The sequence below is a fragment of the Palaemon carinicauda genome, chromosome 37 (assembly GCF_036898095.1).
Source record: "Palaemon carinicauda isolate YSFRI2023 chromosome 37, ASM3689809v2, whole genome shotgun sequence".
In the NCBI taxonomy this organism is placed as follows: domain Eukaryota; kingdom Metazoa; phylum Arthropoda; class Malacostraca; order Decapoda; family Palaemonidae; genus Palaemon; species Palaemon carinicauda.
This window is the reverse complement of record NC_090761.1, coordinates 70854967-70871428: the sequence shown is the minus strand read 5'-3', so window position 1 is coordinate 70871428 and position 16462 is coordinate 70854967. Positions and strand designations below refer to the sequence as shown.

Here is a 16462-nt window from a genome sequence, read left to right as displayed (position 1 = left end):
AAGTCAGCATCTTTATTAGGATAGACAAACTTAGAAAAGTAAAATAATGTAAGAGGCTGAAAAGACTTGAGACAATCATGGATTATGCAACATTCTTCATTAAAACATAAGATATACGGAATCATCGTGTGTCATATTCAAGCAAGTCCCCCCTTTGACCTCTATATACCAAGGCACTTACCCCAATTTTGGGAGCTAGCCAACATCAAGCAAATAAAAAAAAAAGGGGACCTTTCCTCTTTATGCTTCCCCCAGGCTGACCTATACAACCTAATTGCTGTAGGTTGTAATAATAATTTTAAACCATCACCTACTACTTTAGCTTGTTATCCACAAGCAAAAATATATTATGCATACCTCACAGATATGCAATAAATCAATGAAAAATATCCTTACCAAAAATGAAAATGTAGGAGTCTGGGTAGATAATCTACAGTACATCTGTCTTGGGGTGGAGTTCACTTGCTCGAGAGCACACTCGGGCACGCCGTTCTATCTTGTTTCTCTTCCTTTGTTTTAATTTTGAAGTTTTTGTAGTTTATATATGAAAGATCTAATTCAATATTGTTACTGTTCTCAAAATATTTCATTCCGATTGTTTAATACTTCTCTTGTAATTTATTTATTTCCTCGTTTCCTTTCCTCACTGGGCTATTTCTTCCCTGTTGGAGCCCTTAGACTTACAGCATCCTGCTTTTCCAACTTGGGTTGTAGCTTATCAAATGATAATAATAGTCTGGTTAAATAATCTATTATATAAAACTTGGGCTGAATTGAAAAATCCAAAGTGCACTCAGTCATCTGTATTTTGTAACAGCATACATACATTTCAAATATTACAAAGAAAAACCATATCGCTATTCTAAGCCTTACACACTAATATGTATATGGAAGATGCCTTTATCTGAAAAATAAGTGGGTGCGCTTCCACAAACATCGCTATGAAAAGTAGAAAAAGTAATAAGAAGACAAAACAACCTAGGCAATGATGTTTGTAGTTCTTACCATTGTACCTCTTTCACCTGACAGTAAAAAGTAAAATAATTCATAGGGTTGTTTGTATAATGGCACCCAATATGTATATATTTGGACCCTTAAGAGTGAGTTATGACAGTGAGATTACCTTCTTTATCACACTATTATGGCACGCAAGTCATTCACAATTATTTCACAGCATGTAGAATTCCTAAGAGAGAGCGTGGATAGTTTTCCGTGTAACAGTATTTCCTCAGAGCAAGGAAGGAGGCCTTGGTTACTGGTAAAAGCACCATACTATTCAGGAAGTTGAATGAACTTTTTTACATTGCATGTTTTTAATGGGTAAATTTTTCTATAGTCCATTTCTTTTAGCGATGCATATTTGCACCGACTCGCAGCAGTGCCCTTTTAGTTCGGAAAAGTTTCCGGATCGCTAATTGGTTGGACAAGATAATTCTAACCAATCAGCGATCCGGAAACTTTTCCGAGCTAAAAGGGCACCGCCGCGAGTCGGTGCAAATATGCATCGCTAAAAGAAATGGACTAGAGTGACCTTCGTTCACCTTGTTTGCATCAAAACTGTTTGTGGAAAGTAACACTACAATTGGCACTGATGATTAAGTAACAGTTCAAAATATATTCAATCTAAATATCTGTCAGTCAAAATTACAAGACAAGTTCAACACTTGATAAAAAAAAATGCATTCTAAAACATTACATTTGGTCCAATATCTTGTGAGCTGAAATGACTTAAAATTTTAAAATATTGGAAATACTATTTGTTTAATTCAATTCATGATACAGTAATAAATAATGAACTTTTAAAAACAATTCTAAAAACACAGGTGATATTGTGGATTTAAAAGCATTCAAAATTTCCTACCATTCAAACCAGATTTAACAACTACTACAGCTTGGTTAGACCACCATATGGAACACTAAAGTGACCCCATTGAAACTATGTTAAGTACACTGAATAAATAAATATCCTGGAATGAGTAAACAATCTGAATGTATGTCTAAAAATACTTAATTGAAAGTAAAAATGCTGGTAATTTAAATTCAACTAATAATTCAAGGATTTGAATAAAACTATATATACCTGGATTTTAGGTAACATTAAAACAATATACCTTAATGCAGGTTAATATTAATGAAGACAACAACTTGATGCTGCATAAGACTTTTTAATGTTCTCAGCAATTTTAATTGCCCATCATGTGTATATATATATCAACATATATATCACCATTAAAATAATCTCTTCTCATGAGAATAAAGACTGTGAACATTACCCTCACGCTGTGCTGAAATTGTGCGTTTCTCAAACTTGAGCTCACCTGCGTACATCATGGATCTGTAAGCAAACAACATCATCAAGACTGATGCTGATGATGAAGGAACCTTATTATCTACGATAGAGAGAGAGAGAGAGAGAATAAGTAAGTTAAGATATGTTAGGACATATGCTATGGAAGAAGCCAGACATTCTTTGAAACTCTTCTGAGGGTTATATCACGAGCTATAGAACCACCAAGGCATTCTTTGATACACTTCTGAGGGTAATAACACGAGCTAAGGAACAGCACATTCTTTGAAAGTTCTTCTGGGGGTTATAACACAGACCAGACATTCTTTGATACTTCTGAGGGTTATAACACAGATCAGACATTCTTTGATACTTCTTCTGAGGGTTTTAACACAGACCAGACATTCTTTGATACTACTTCTGAGGTTTTTAACACAGACCAGACATTCTTTGATACTTCTTCTGAGGGTTTTAACACAGACCAGACATTCTGATACTTCTGAGGGTTATAACACAGATCAGACATTCTTTGATACTCTTCTGAGGGACGTAACACAGTCCACATACTTTGATACTCTTCTGAGAGTATATAACATGAACTAAGGAACAGCCTAGACATTCTTTACATTCTTTGATACTTTTCTGAGATTTAAGTGCTGGGAATGTTGTCAGGGATACAAAATAGATTTTATTACCCACTAAGGAGATACCCCGTGAGGTACCTTGTCATGGTTTACTCATCACTGCGATACCAAACAATCACACAGTAAAAATCAATATCATTTACAAAATTCAAAAGCAATTATCACTGTTGAAGCTATAGAACAGAAAATCAAACCACTTGAGATTACTCAGAATTTCAATTAGAATATTAAAGACCATACAACAATTCAATAAACAAGGGAAGACACACTAACATTACTACAAGCAGGCCTCCCCGGCCAGTTGAAAGCAGAACAGCTTGGAAAGGATAATGAACTGACACCAGAGATCAAGCTCCTATAAATTTGTTGCAGTATCATACATCTTTTAATCTATCAAACGGAAAAAGGATTTCAACATTAACAAGATATAAGACAATTTACAACAAAAAGAATCTGCTGTATTAGGATATAGAATAGACCTCAAATGTTTTAAGTAGCTATTCAGATCACAGCATCTTGACTGGGCCCAAATATAGAACACTAAAAACAATGAATGATCCCAAAACAGGATAAAACCATGAGATCAGCCCTAACAAACCTATTCCAAATCTTTAATATTTCAATGAAGTGCTGATCGTTGGTAGAATATGAACCAAGAACTATTCTGAAATTAACTGATCATCAACAAATGTAAGAATAAGTTCATATTTAGATATATTCTAAAATTACAAATAAAATGGCCAAATGACAAATGACCACAGGGAACATACAGTCATATCTTTGGATTATTTTCCAAACTTAACTATAATTGGAACTTCTAACTTCAAAATTGCACCTCATTCATAATTATTTGACAGACTGTGATGATACCCAAAGAATTATGTACAGCAAAAAATACAGACTAAGTACATATTGTAATTACTTTCAAACAAATCATAAAATTCATTACTGTGATCATAATTCTGATATACTGTATATATAAAAACAATGAATATTCCTCCTGGGGAGTTCATTCCAATAAAAGAAAAAATACTTTATCTTATGCTGAAACAGTTTAGCACTGCAGATCATAAGTTTCTTTTACTCGGTGTATGTAACTATGTGCTCTCTTTTAAATAATCATACCACAGATAAATTGCCAACAACAATCACATCAATATCAAGTCAATTTTTTTTTAGCGAGGCAGATTTGCACCGACTTGCAGCGGTCCCCATTTAGCTACGAAACGTTTCCTGATCGCTGATTGGTTGGACAAGATAATTCTAACCAATCAGCGATCAGGAAACTTTTCCGAGCTAAAAGAGCACCGCTGCAAGTTGGTCCCAATGCGCCTCTTTAAAAGAAAATGACTATAGGTGAACAAGATGTGCATATTACCAAGACCACTTAATCACAAAATATCAAAGCAATAAAGCCACAATCTCCTACTGAAAAATCCCTATGTGAAAATAAATTCAGTGTATTATACTGCATGCAAAACATACTCCTTTCCCTAAATGAAAAGCTTTACTGCACTAATCATTAATCAATCAAAATTTACAACTAAATCATAATACTGTCAATGGTATGATTAAAAACATCAAAAAATTATAAAAATATAACTTGTATAAAAAAGCACAAACAGATGATCACATTATGACCAGGTAAAAGCATTGACTCCTACCTATATCAACTCTCAAAAATACATAAAATCTAGTTATAACTCACAACTCCAATAACATTTTCATCATTTACGTATAATGGAAGTCATAACAGACTGCTGCACAACCCAGTCTTTCCATCCCTTCGGGTCTCTTACTAAAAGATCTCACCTAAGTCTTTCATTGACATGAAAATATCTGCTGAACTAGGTAACTATTGCTATATGAACTGATGCTCTAAGCACCAAGGTCTCGGCAAAAACATATCACTGCTGTAACATTTAAAAGAAAAAAAAAACTGCATCTAGTACCAATGTTAACTTTTCAGTGCAAGAAGATTCAGTGCTCCATCACATTATGTTGCCAAGATGATCTAGCTAATAAAGACGCTTTTCGAACGAGTGAAGACTATGCACGCCACCTTCTCTTTGCGCTGAGGAAGACCGTCTTTCTAGTTTGAGTTCACCGCTGTACAGCATGGCCCTGGTCAGTTGAAAGGGATTGTTTTTTAGCGGACCTGCACACAGGGGGTGATGATAATTCAACTTTATACTGTACACTTGAAAAACTTATGAATTTTCAGTATTCCACCAAAGAACCATTACGATTCCCATGTTTAGTATTAGTTGGCAATTAGTATTTCAAGTAATGGCTGTCAGATATTAATAGGTATGGTATACTCATCACATCACTAAACTGCTTGCAGTACAGGGGACCACAAAAGGAGTAGGCTTTAAGAAACATCCTAAAACTCAACTAGGACAGACAAAGAAGTGTTAGTGACGGAAGATGAAAATGGTTGAAAGTTGCATGCAAAGAACTAATGTGCTGGTTGCTGGTTAGTAATCATGAAAGCAGCAAACTACCTGGATACATGCATTACTCTCCCATCGCTTTTAACTAAAAACTGAGTGTTACAATTGTTCAAAATCCCTTTACTGTACAGCTCTGATCATTTAGATACGTGGAAACTACAAAACTATGAAAAACCTGAAGATAATGATGGAGGATATACTCGCATAAAGATGCATCTATAAATGGCTCAAATTATATATATATCTATCCAGAGCCTTTTTACATCATCAAAACTATATCTATCCTCCCAAACACTAAAGAAACGTCTGGTCTATGAGTCTCAAGCTATCTAGTTGAACAGCAAGTTAGAAAAAAAACCAAGCACTTTAAGGATCCTTTGATCAAGAGCACCTTCTAATAGGTACAGGCTTGTGGTAAAGTACACGAATAACTAAGTGCTGCAATGTATGAGGTCAGCGTACTGTGCAAAAGGCATTAGCACTAATATTTTACCCTGCAAAGCAAACGTGAATTGTATAAGATGAAAAGTTCTACTAAAGCAAAGAATAATTCTATAAAAGCTGCAAAAAAAAAAATTAATATAAAGGACATACTTTAATCAATTCTCCTAAATTAACTAATCAAAACTTTATTCTCTAAAGCCAGTCAACACACACCTATTAAATGTTAAATACACAGCCTGACACAAAAAGTAATGAAATACTATACATCTAAGTTGACAAAGTCTCTTAACCCTTTTACCCCCAAAGGACATAATGGTACGTTTCACAAAAGCCATCCCTTTACCCCATGGACGTACCGGTACGTCCTTGCAAAAAAATGCCATAAAAATTTGTTTTTCATATTTTTTGATAATTTTTTGAGAAAATTCAGGCATTTTCCAAGAGAATGAGACCAGCCTGACCTCTCTATGATAAAAATTAAGGTTGTTAGGGCAATTTAAAAAAAATATACTGCAAAATGTGCTGGGAAAAAAATAACCCCCTGGGGGTTAAGGGTTGGAAATTTCCAGATACCCCGGGGGTAAAAGGGTTAAATTAACTCATAATTAGTAAAACCTCTACTTTCCAAAAAAAAGTATATCTTCCAAAGAAGCCGAAGAGACAAATAAGCCAAGAACACCATTAAAAGAAGCATTTCATAGAATCCTTCAAATCGGAAAGTAGTGCAAAGGCGGCAGATGTGATAAATAGAACCTATCTTATTTGTAGCTGCCTATGATGGAACTGTGGGATATAACTTCAAGTGAGACATCTACTCCTGGGATTAGAAGTCAAAATACTAAAGATTTAAGACTTCACTTTAGTCTGCACACATACAATACTTATAAAAACGAACATACTTAATTAAGCTTTTGGCATCGGTGATAAAAAATACCTGTGCTTGTGCACAGGCCTACATACGTATCCCAACCATGTAACAATCTATTATCAAAAGCAATTATAATAAATTAGAAAAATTAAAATCCGAATACAGAAGATCCTCAACTTAGAGACATTGGTTCCAAGAAGCTGTTTGCAAGTCGAAGTTTGTTATATTTTGGCCTAGGGTAGACCTAACCCGAATCCTATTCTTGCCTATGATTTCCAGCTGCAAAAGTCAGCAAATAGTCGGGTTTCATACAAATTGATATCAGGTTATAAATGCTGCTTTGCTTACTGTATTAAATGATATATTATTCTATTATAGCATTTTTTTATCCTTGTTATTTTCAGTTGGATGTTTACATCTCCGAATGTCTTCAATTTGAGGACTTTCTGTACAAGGATTGGATGAAACTACAAATCCCCAAAATTAATGTCAAAGGTTGCTTAAAATCATTTTGCATGATAAAGACATGGAGGCCTTTATTATAAACAAACTCCCAGTTTGAATCTTCAAAAAATTAAAGTAGTCACCTACCACATGCCTTCACTGTGACGAGATCTCCTCAAAGTAGCTTATAAAAAACGAACCCTTTAAATGGTGACGTGAATATCGTATCGTATACAAAACTAAAGCTCAAGAAAAAAATCTTGGATGCTTTCAATTTAACTTCCATCTATATTCTGATAAGGAAATCCTCACTGTTCCTCAGTGTACCCAAACAGAACAATAAAATTGTGTCATATCAATCATAATGAATCATTTCTGACAATTCTTGGGTAGGGAGTTCCAATTTCTCTCAATAGCATCTGTAATCTTTATGGTCCTTGTAGGGTAGAGATTGCGGTAAGGTATATAGGTATCCTATTGTTATCAGTAGTCTGCCTAATTTTCCCTAGTTCTAGCTTGGGTATACTATTTATATGTATATACTGCAGTTTGTCTCCAAGACACTGCGCAACAAACACAATACCCTGAACTCGACTAATGTTATCAATTTAGTAAAATATGATCAAATGTGTAATTTACAAGATGTAGTAATCTATCTACGAGACTATTTACAGATAAAAGTTTAAAATATGCGATGAAAGGAATAAATTAAGGGTATTTTACTCAATGGCTAAGGAAAAGTACCAATAAGAAGAGAGTTCTGTTCCACAATTCTACATTTAAGGGAACGAGAGTCCTGATACTTAGCAGAAAAAGAATGCATGTGCCCTTTTGAAAAGATCAGTGCACCTAACAAAGGAATGTCTTATTACTGTATACTTTAACCAAACCATTAAGTTTCTCAACTCTTAAAATTTCTTGGAGTAGAGAATTTGAAATAAATTCTTCCAAAGCTTGCCATTTGCTACTACTCAAAGTTTGGTTAGCACCTCCACAACTCATACTGCAACGATAGACAGAAAAGCAGAATGCTAGAAGCCCAAGGACCGCAACAGGGAAAGAAGAGGAATAAAAAAAAATTAAACAAATAACCCTTCGAGCAATATCTGGACATATTCTACGGGGCCCTTTGCGTCAATAAGCGTAGGAGATGATGATGATGATTCTACGTGCAGATATTTCTACGATACAGTCTTTGGTGCAAATGATAGATCATAAGCCCTGTTACACTATTGCCAATCTCTTTTCAACTTTATTTACACACAGGAAATTGTTCACAAAATTTCTAAAATCAAATTGATTCATCTATATAATGATAGTTATAAAGAAATAAAAGATCAAATTTCTCAAGTCCCATCAACTAAACTGGGTTTTTCATTGCACAAATCCACGAATACAAATTTTTATGCCAGGTTTTCCCTTCAGGGGATTAACTTAATTTTTGTTAACCAGTATAGTGTTTTTCTAAGCCTATGTACCCATCAACCATCATAACAGGGTTTTCTTCACTTTCTCCTCATTACCATTTGTCCTCAATACATTGTGGGCAGCAAAAGTTTCTTACTTGTCTATTCTTTAGTCTTGAGCACCTCTTGATATACAGTAATCTGTTATATGGTCATCATTACTTAGTTTACACAAAATCTTTTCCCATAAGTCACACTGCCAATTTCTCAACATAACGTGGTGACTCCCAAAGTCCACCACCTAACCCCCTTCTGCCTGAACGTAATAGTTAATTGACAATTGTTCTTTAAAGGAATCCCCTCCACTAACAAGTTACTTTCTTAAAAATGAAGATAAAGCTACACAAGTTTAAGGGGAACACCATATTCCTGACATTAGGGAATCTCAACTTCCTAAAATCATGTGTATCTACTATCAACATACAATGAGGAAAGGTAGTGAATTGAAGGTAATTTGAAAAAAACTTCATCCAAGATATATTTTTGTTTAGTCCTGATAATATAATAAACAGCAATAACTATGTCAATGTCCTACAAGGAAAATAAGAGATTATTCCTCCAAAAATTAAAGATAAAATTAAGGTCATCTGTAATGGACACGGGATACTCAAACGAAAGACAATAGTCAATAAGGTCTAGGCGAGTTTGATTCTAAAAACTGACTTGGACAACTATTACTAATTCACTGGTGCCTAACCAAAATGGTAAGCTTTTTCACCAAGATTTTTCACCATCCCCAAAATCTAAAATGGACAAATATGAAGATGAAAGAACAAGACATCTAAACCCTACTTTTCCTCTACTCCAAATTACAAGTAAATATATTTTGTTCTTGCATCAAGATGAGGTTATTCCAAACTTTTCATAAATAAAAGTACTTTGACATGCTAAGGAATCATGTTATTGTGAACTAATAACTACACAAATATATTTCATCCACACCATAACCAAACCAATAAAAACCCAAAAGGATATTTCAAAGGCAGAGAATGTGTACAGAACCAAACTAACCATAACTTATTTTGCAAAAACTCTTTTGAATCCATTTTCATAACAGTCCATAACTATCAATTCACCAATGATATCTCGTAGAGGGTCACTGTACAAATCATGAGCGTTGAAAAAGAATACTGTACAAGGAGTTGGAATTGTGTTAGAAATTCACAATTGTTAAGAAATCTATCTGAGATTAATTAATATCACAACTTGTTTAACAAACCATTTTTCCTCTTCCTAGACTCTCATAAGGCTATCACAAAATGATGCATTTAATCAATGGGGGTGAAAATAAGAACAGTGCATGGATAAAGTAAGAAAATTAAACAAAGGAAGAATCAATGAAAAATTAAAAAAAGGCATAAGTGATAATAGTAAGAACCTTAGGAACCCCAATACAGTTTACAGTACTATATAAGGGATACCAAGTGAAAAATCTATGGCAGGGAAATAATATTTATCTTTATCAAGTGTTTCATAATGCTTCAAGTGTATATATACCAAAATACATTTTACAAGGGTAAATTACTACATTTATCAAAAAACCTAATAAGGAAAATCAAGAATGCTATTGAACTTTGAATAGCTATAACATAATTACCATATGCAGTTTTATAAAAAAAAAAAAACTATGTTAACAGTCACTTCCATAGGTTTGCCTTTAAAGAAAATGCTTTTAATAAATCTACTACAAATTAGATATACAATGCATTGCAATTCCTAAAAAAATCTAATGATTGGATAAATTGAATACTCCGAGACAAACATTTTTTCAAATAATTTGTTTCTAAAAAAGGTTATTTGCTGTCAAACTCATTTTGAATATTCACTTTCAACTAGAGATTTACTCTACACATTGTATTATCATTAACTAAGCTACAACCCTAGTTGGAAAAACAGGATGCTATAAACCCAAGGGCTCCGACAGGGAAAAATAGCCCAGTGAAGAAAGGAAATAAAGAAATAAACTATAAGTAAAGTAATAAAAAATTTAAATAAAATATTTTAAGAACAGTAATAACATTAAAACAATCTTTTATTTATAAACTATTAGAAGTTTGTTTTAATTTGTTTGATGTCGGCTATCCCCCAAAATTGGGGGCAGTGCCTTGGTGTATGTATGTATGATTTAAAAGACTTATCTCAGCCTATTCAACATTACATTTGCTTTCCAGTCTGTGTGTCTATGATGAGTCCATAGAATTTTGCCGATTGATTTATGAATACGTGATCATCTCTTAATTATTTTTCTCGCCAAACATTGTCATAAGCCATAATTAATGTGGTCTTAGAACTAGAAACATACTCATCAGTCTAATGTATTTTCTTATAACATCACAATGATGTACTTTCCATGTCTTACGTTCGACGGTATGTGGTACATGGAGAAAATGTAAATCTTAACGAATGTTATTGGTGTTGACGGAACTTTGTTATTTACATTTTGAAATATTTCTTTTATTTAGCTTTGATAGATAGGACATTTATCTTATAGTCAACATTCTTTTGTTATCTAACAAATCAAATATATAAAGATTACCCTACCTTACGTGTAAAAAAAAAAAAAAAAAAAAAAAAAAAAACAACAACGAAAGAAACCCATCATACAACTTGAATGTTTTTTCACCGAGAATTAACTAAATCACAAATCGTAATTGTTTTATGGAACAAGATTTCCCTAATATAACAGTAGCTATCACCAGAGACGCAACAACTGAAGACCGACCAATGCCGAAGGCATGGATAAACATTTGAGATGTCGACATACTAAAAACATACCGCTTCCAAAGATGACTCCCGTAAGGGGAGAGTACCACTGGTGTCATAAGCACTGATTAAAATAGCATTAACCTTTGCGAATGTGTTTTGATGGCAAGTATACTTTATGAAGCAGTTATTAAGGCTTCCTCTGCCAAGCAGTCCAACTAATTTCCAATGCTTCCAATAATACAACATTATAACTATCAACCATTTGACGTTATAATAACACACCAATTATAACTATCAACTGTTTTTGTTATACTGCTGGGCTTGAAGTAACAATGAATGTTTACTCGTAAAATCTACATTAAGATTTTCTGTCTAGGTCATCTAATTTCTTATTGGTTACTCAAGTCATGAACAGTTACTTTCATGAGGAGACATCTCCCAAAAGGAGAATGATATGACTTCCCTCATGATAAAAAAAAATTACCTTCATTACAGAAGGTCCATAACTTACAGACTTGCTGGTTCCAATAAGCTGTTTGTAAGAGGAATTGTTTGCAGGTTGAATTTTGTTACATTTTAGCCTAGGGTAGGCATAACCTGAATCCAATGACTATGATTTCCAGCTACTTAAGTCAATAAATAGTCAGGTTTCATATGAAAGAGATCTCTGGTTATTACAAATGTTGTTTTGCTTAACCCTTTTACCACCAAAGGACGTACTGGTACATTTCACAAAACTCATCCCTTTACCCCCATGGACGTACCGGTACGTCCTTGCAAAAAACTGCTATTTACACTTTTTTTTGCATATTTTTGATAATTTTTTGAGAAACTTCAGGCATTTTCCAAGAGAATGAGACCAGCCTGACCTCTCTATGACAAAAATTAAGGCTGTTAGAGCAATTTAAAAAAAAATATACTGCAAAATGTGCTTGAAAATAAATAACCCCCGGGGGTTAAAAGGGTTAATATATTAAATGGTATAATATTGTTCTTTTTGGCTTCATCTTATCTTTGTTATTTTAACCCTTTTACCCCCCGGGCTATTTGGAAATTTCCAACCCTTAACCCCCAAGGGGTTATTTTTATCCCATCACATTTTGCCATATACTTTTTTTAAATTGCTCTAACAGGCTTAATTTTTGTCATAGAGAGGTCAGGTTGGTCTCATTCTCTTGGAAAATGCCTGAATTTTCTCAAAAAATTATCAAAAATATGAAAAAAAAAAATTTTATAGCATTTTTTTGCAAGGACGTCGCGGTACGTCCATGGGGGTAAAGGGACGAGTTTTGTGAAACGTACCAGTACGTCCTTTGGGGGTAAAAGGGTTAAGCTGGATTTGTGTTTGTATCTGCGAATGTTTTTAAGTCGAATAACTGTAAGTTGAGGACCTTCAGTATACGAAAGTAGACACCCTACGAATTAAAGCACCGATAGTCGCACGCGGAAACGGCATTACATTGAACGAGAATGTGGAATAATTGGGATAGGGAACAAATCATGCGGTGAATTTCACAAGGCTTAGATTATGCAAACCAATATTAGAAAGGGGTTTATAACTAGAATCTAAATAAAAACATATCAACAAAAAAATAACAAATCTGCTGTCCTATTTTTGAATTTCAATACCATAGAAATAATCAATAATAAGGAATTCCTTTAATGATGCTACTACTTTTGCCTCAAATGAAATCAAAGCAAGCATCTCTACAACAAAAATACATTAGTTTCCTAAAAAAGCATTGGCAAGTGATCAAGTGATCCAGCTCGTGTAGAATACGTATCATAATCTAAATTACTTCAAAAAGAAATATTTAATTTAAATCTACAAATCCAAAAACCATGATATTATGCTGTTAATCTGATCTAGAAAGCGCTGTCTAATGTCAATCGTAACAGCAGCCAATTATGAGTCTATGAAATGTAAAAATCTAGGATCAAAATACTCCCAACTTGCAAATTATATTTCCGAACAAAGTCAACAAGTAGGCCCCTCCATGATAAAAACTAAAAAATTTCAGCGAAACACAAAGTATCAAAATAGCAACATGCCAGAAAATTTCTTCAAGTAACACTTACCTCAACATCGAACAAGACTTTGATCCAATGTCCTGGCAGCCATGTTGAATGCCACATATTAAGTATGGTAAGAATCGTAGAATGGATCCTTTGTCAACAATGGAACCACTGACTCCCTGAGCTACCTTTATGCCGTCCCCTTCCCTGTAAACAAAAATCACGTTTACAAAATATACACTCAATAATATGATACCTACATGCAGGCTTTGCTAAATCTGACTCTTGCAAAATCATAAAGAATTCACACGTGAAAATATCTTCAGGGTGAAATGTATCTAAAGTTATATGTACAAAAGAGCTGCTTCAACCTAATCTAGATGGAAAAAGCAACTAAAGAGAGGAATTCCTTACTATACTGTAATGAATCTATACATATTCAAACTGGAAAAACAAACTAATATTCATAAAGGACAATGGAAATCATATGTCCAGTTAAAAAATTAGTCTGCATTCCCAGGAGGCTAAAAATCAAAAGCAATTTGTAGTCTACTTAAGAGATAGAACTGTCAGCCAGGCATCCCATCCTGGTGGGAAAATTGATACAAACTACATAGCTTGACCTTTATGTTTCCTTTGGCTTGACACTAACTCATAGTTTACAGATTTCTAATGCGTCTATGCCTGCATCATGTGCTTCACATAACTTCCATTCCTGACTGACCTTAGTGTTGTATTTACATCACACAGTTCTTAATAACAACCACCATAGCTATCCTACGCAAAGTAATACGACCTCAATGGTTTTCCAGCATGTGGAATAACAGTCACACTGGACTTCCAGACGTCGTTCTCACAATGAGACGTGCGGCCGATCCTTAACCAGGCTTATTTGATATTTTTCCTATCAGTGAAGGTCTTTAACTTGCAAAGATAATCATTGCCCTAAGATGATATTGTTTATGAAATCTAAACAAACATATCACAAGCCCGAATTAATCATAACCAAATCTCTACAATAACCTAACGATGTTAACCTACAGAATCAAACTTTACTTACTGTATAATATAAATCAATAAAAGCTAAATATCAAATAATCTTATGGTAATAGCAAAGTGCTAATGTGAAAAGGATAAAAAACAAAATAGCAGTGCAGGTCAACACTTTCAACATACAATACTGTGCAAAATCTAGCCCCAAACAAATCATGAGAGACTACTGTGCTAAGGTGCAAGGATATGAAAAATATCCTTATCTTAAGATAAAAAAAAAAAGAAGAAAATTAGCATCTGCATCTACAAGATCTTTCCAAATAGCCCAAGCAATTTCAACTAACCAATCTTGCCTCTGCCAAGAAATCTGTAGTACAAGAATGACACATTACTTGTTTACAGCTGAAGCAATCTGTCCAAAGTCAAACAAGAAGTACCCAAGATGGTCTGGATAACACAAACTAAGAATATCAAACCCTACTAGACCATCTCTTATGACCACAACCAAGGCACATTTTGAGGATAGAATCAACTTTGCTTCAATGTATATTTGCTATTTCTTAATATTAACTACCGCAAGTTTGCAACCCCTTTTAAAACACTCCAGGCTTACAGATATCTCGCACAGCTACAGACAAATTGATTAGCTTCTTGGTAGATATCCACCCTCCGATCAACAGCTATGATTCTACAATAAGTGGGATATAGTATCCCCAGATTCTACCTCCCCCCGGATTGACTTGGATAATGGTTTGCTGATACACACAAGGCCATTAAGGTCAGCACCTTTAATTCTTCAATATGCCTCGGATTGTCAAGTCACACCCAGAACTAATCTGGGAATAACAATCAAGATTTGAAGTATCAAATATGCAGACCTTCAAACACAATACTGTACTCTTCAACTGGCAATGGGACGTATACGAGGCTACCTACGAGACCATCGATCTACGTGTCAGTCTTACCCCCCTAAATACATGATACAGTTCGGACTGTGGGCTACCATCGCAGGATTAGTTGAGCCCGTTGCCTTTTTGCATGCACAGCTGATCCTGCAAGGTGGGCCCCTGAACGCCACAAAGCAGGAGTTAGATAAAGGAAGTCCAATTATGGTAAACTCAAATCACATCAAGTGCTACAGTAATAAAATGAAATAAAAAGTATAAAGCTGAAAACCAGAAGTAATCACATAAAAGATTTCGTAACGATAGAGATTAACAGTTAATATCTCTCTGGGCGAGATGCAAATAGATCTACACGGTTTGAAAAACCACAAAAAGCAACATTCTATTGGTGCACGTTCACTCATAACAAATTGTTTGATCATTTCATGCCTCTGATTTACCAAATTATAGAAAAATACTTATTACTGTTATGCTCAAACCACCAAATTTGAAATAAAGTTTAAATACGTATTGCTACAAAATCCTTCTGAGCAACATCAGCCATTACAGAATTGTCACAATTACAAAAATATAATTACAAGAGATTGCATATTATAATAGCAGAAATATATACATAAAATTTCATCAGAATCCATCCATAAAAACATGACCAAATATAGACTGCACATAATTAAAGAAAAAAATAAAATCCAAACATACTAATCACACAAAAAAGATTAATAACACGTATCAGACATCTGTTGAAAACAAATTAAAAGTTATGGAAGCGAGTGATAAACATTGCTTGCATTATGCTTTCAATTATGAATTTATCATTGAAAAATACTGTACATACAAATATAAAACAAGACTGACACCTTAAACAAAGTAATGTAAGGTACAAATCTTAATAGTATCGTCAGGTAGTTACCAAGAACGAAATTTCAGAAGACTAATGAACATGGCCCTGTTCCCAGCTCCAAAATTAACATACGGCACAACCCACCTGGGTGATAAAACAACTCAAACATAAAAGCAATACAGTACTCTACAATTACAATAATGTACTCCAGAATACAAGCACCACGCTTCCATAAAAAGATAACGGGTCCTTGTCTAGAAATTGAAACCATCTCCCTTTCCAAATTCAACTACTTTATGTGAAGAGGAACACAAAGCTATGAGTGATAGATTTAGGATATACTATAAGGAATATGAAGTGCTATGGGACATTGTAAGATAACTACCCCAGAT

General features: G+C 34.1%; 1 protein-coding gene across 5 annotated transcripts in view; it reads right to left on the bottom strand.

Annotated features, from left to right (window-relative positions):
* Positions 1-788: 788 nt before the first annotated feature.
* The window catches only part of ras (Inosine-5'-monophosphate dehydrogenase ras), a 32996-nt gene continuing 17322 nt past the window's right edge, over positions 789-16462 (bottom strand). The window contains exons 11-14 of one of the 5 annotated variants that reach the window (XM_068361404.1): positions 15290-15391; positions 13395-13538; positions 4884-5055; positions 789-2335 (exon numbers count right to left, since the gene is read on the bottom strand). In XM_068361404.1, coding sequence (XP_068217505.1) covers positions 4950-5055; positions 13395-13538; positions 15290-15391 — 352 coding nt within the window. In that variant the 3' untranslated portion in view covers positions 789-2335; positions 4884-4949. Of the gene's footprint in view, positions 2336-4883; positions 5090-13394; positions 13539-15289; positions 15392-16462 lie in introns of those variants that run through there. The other 4 variants (XM_068361403.1, XM_068361407.1, XM_068361405.1 and 1 more) reach the window with 4 other exon arrangements.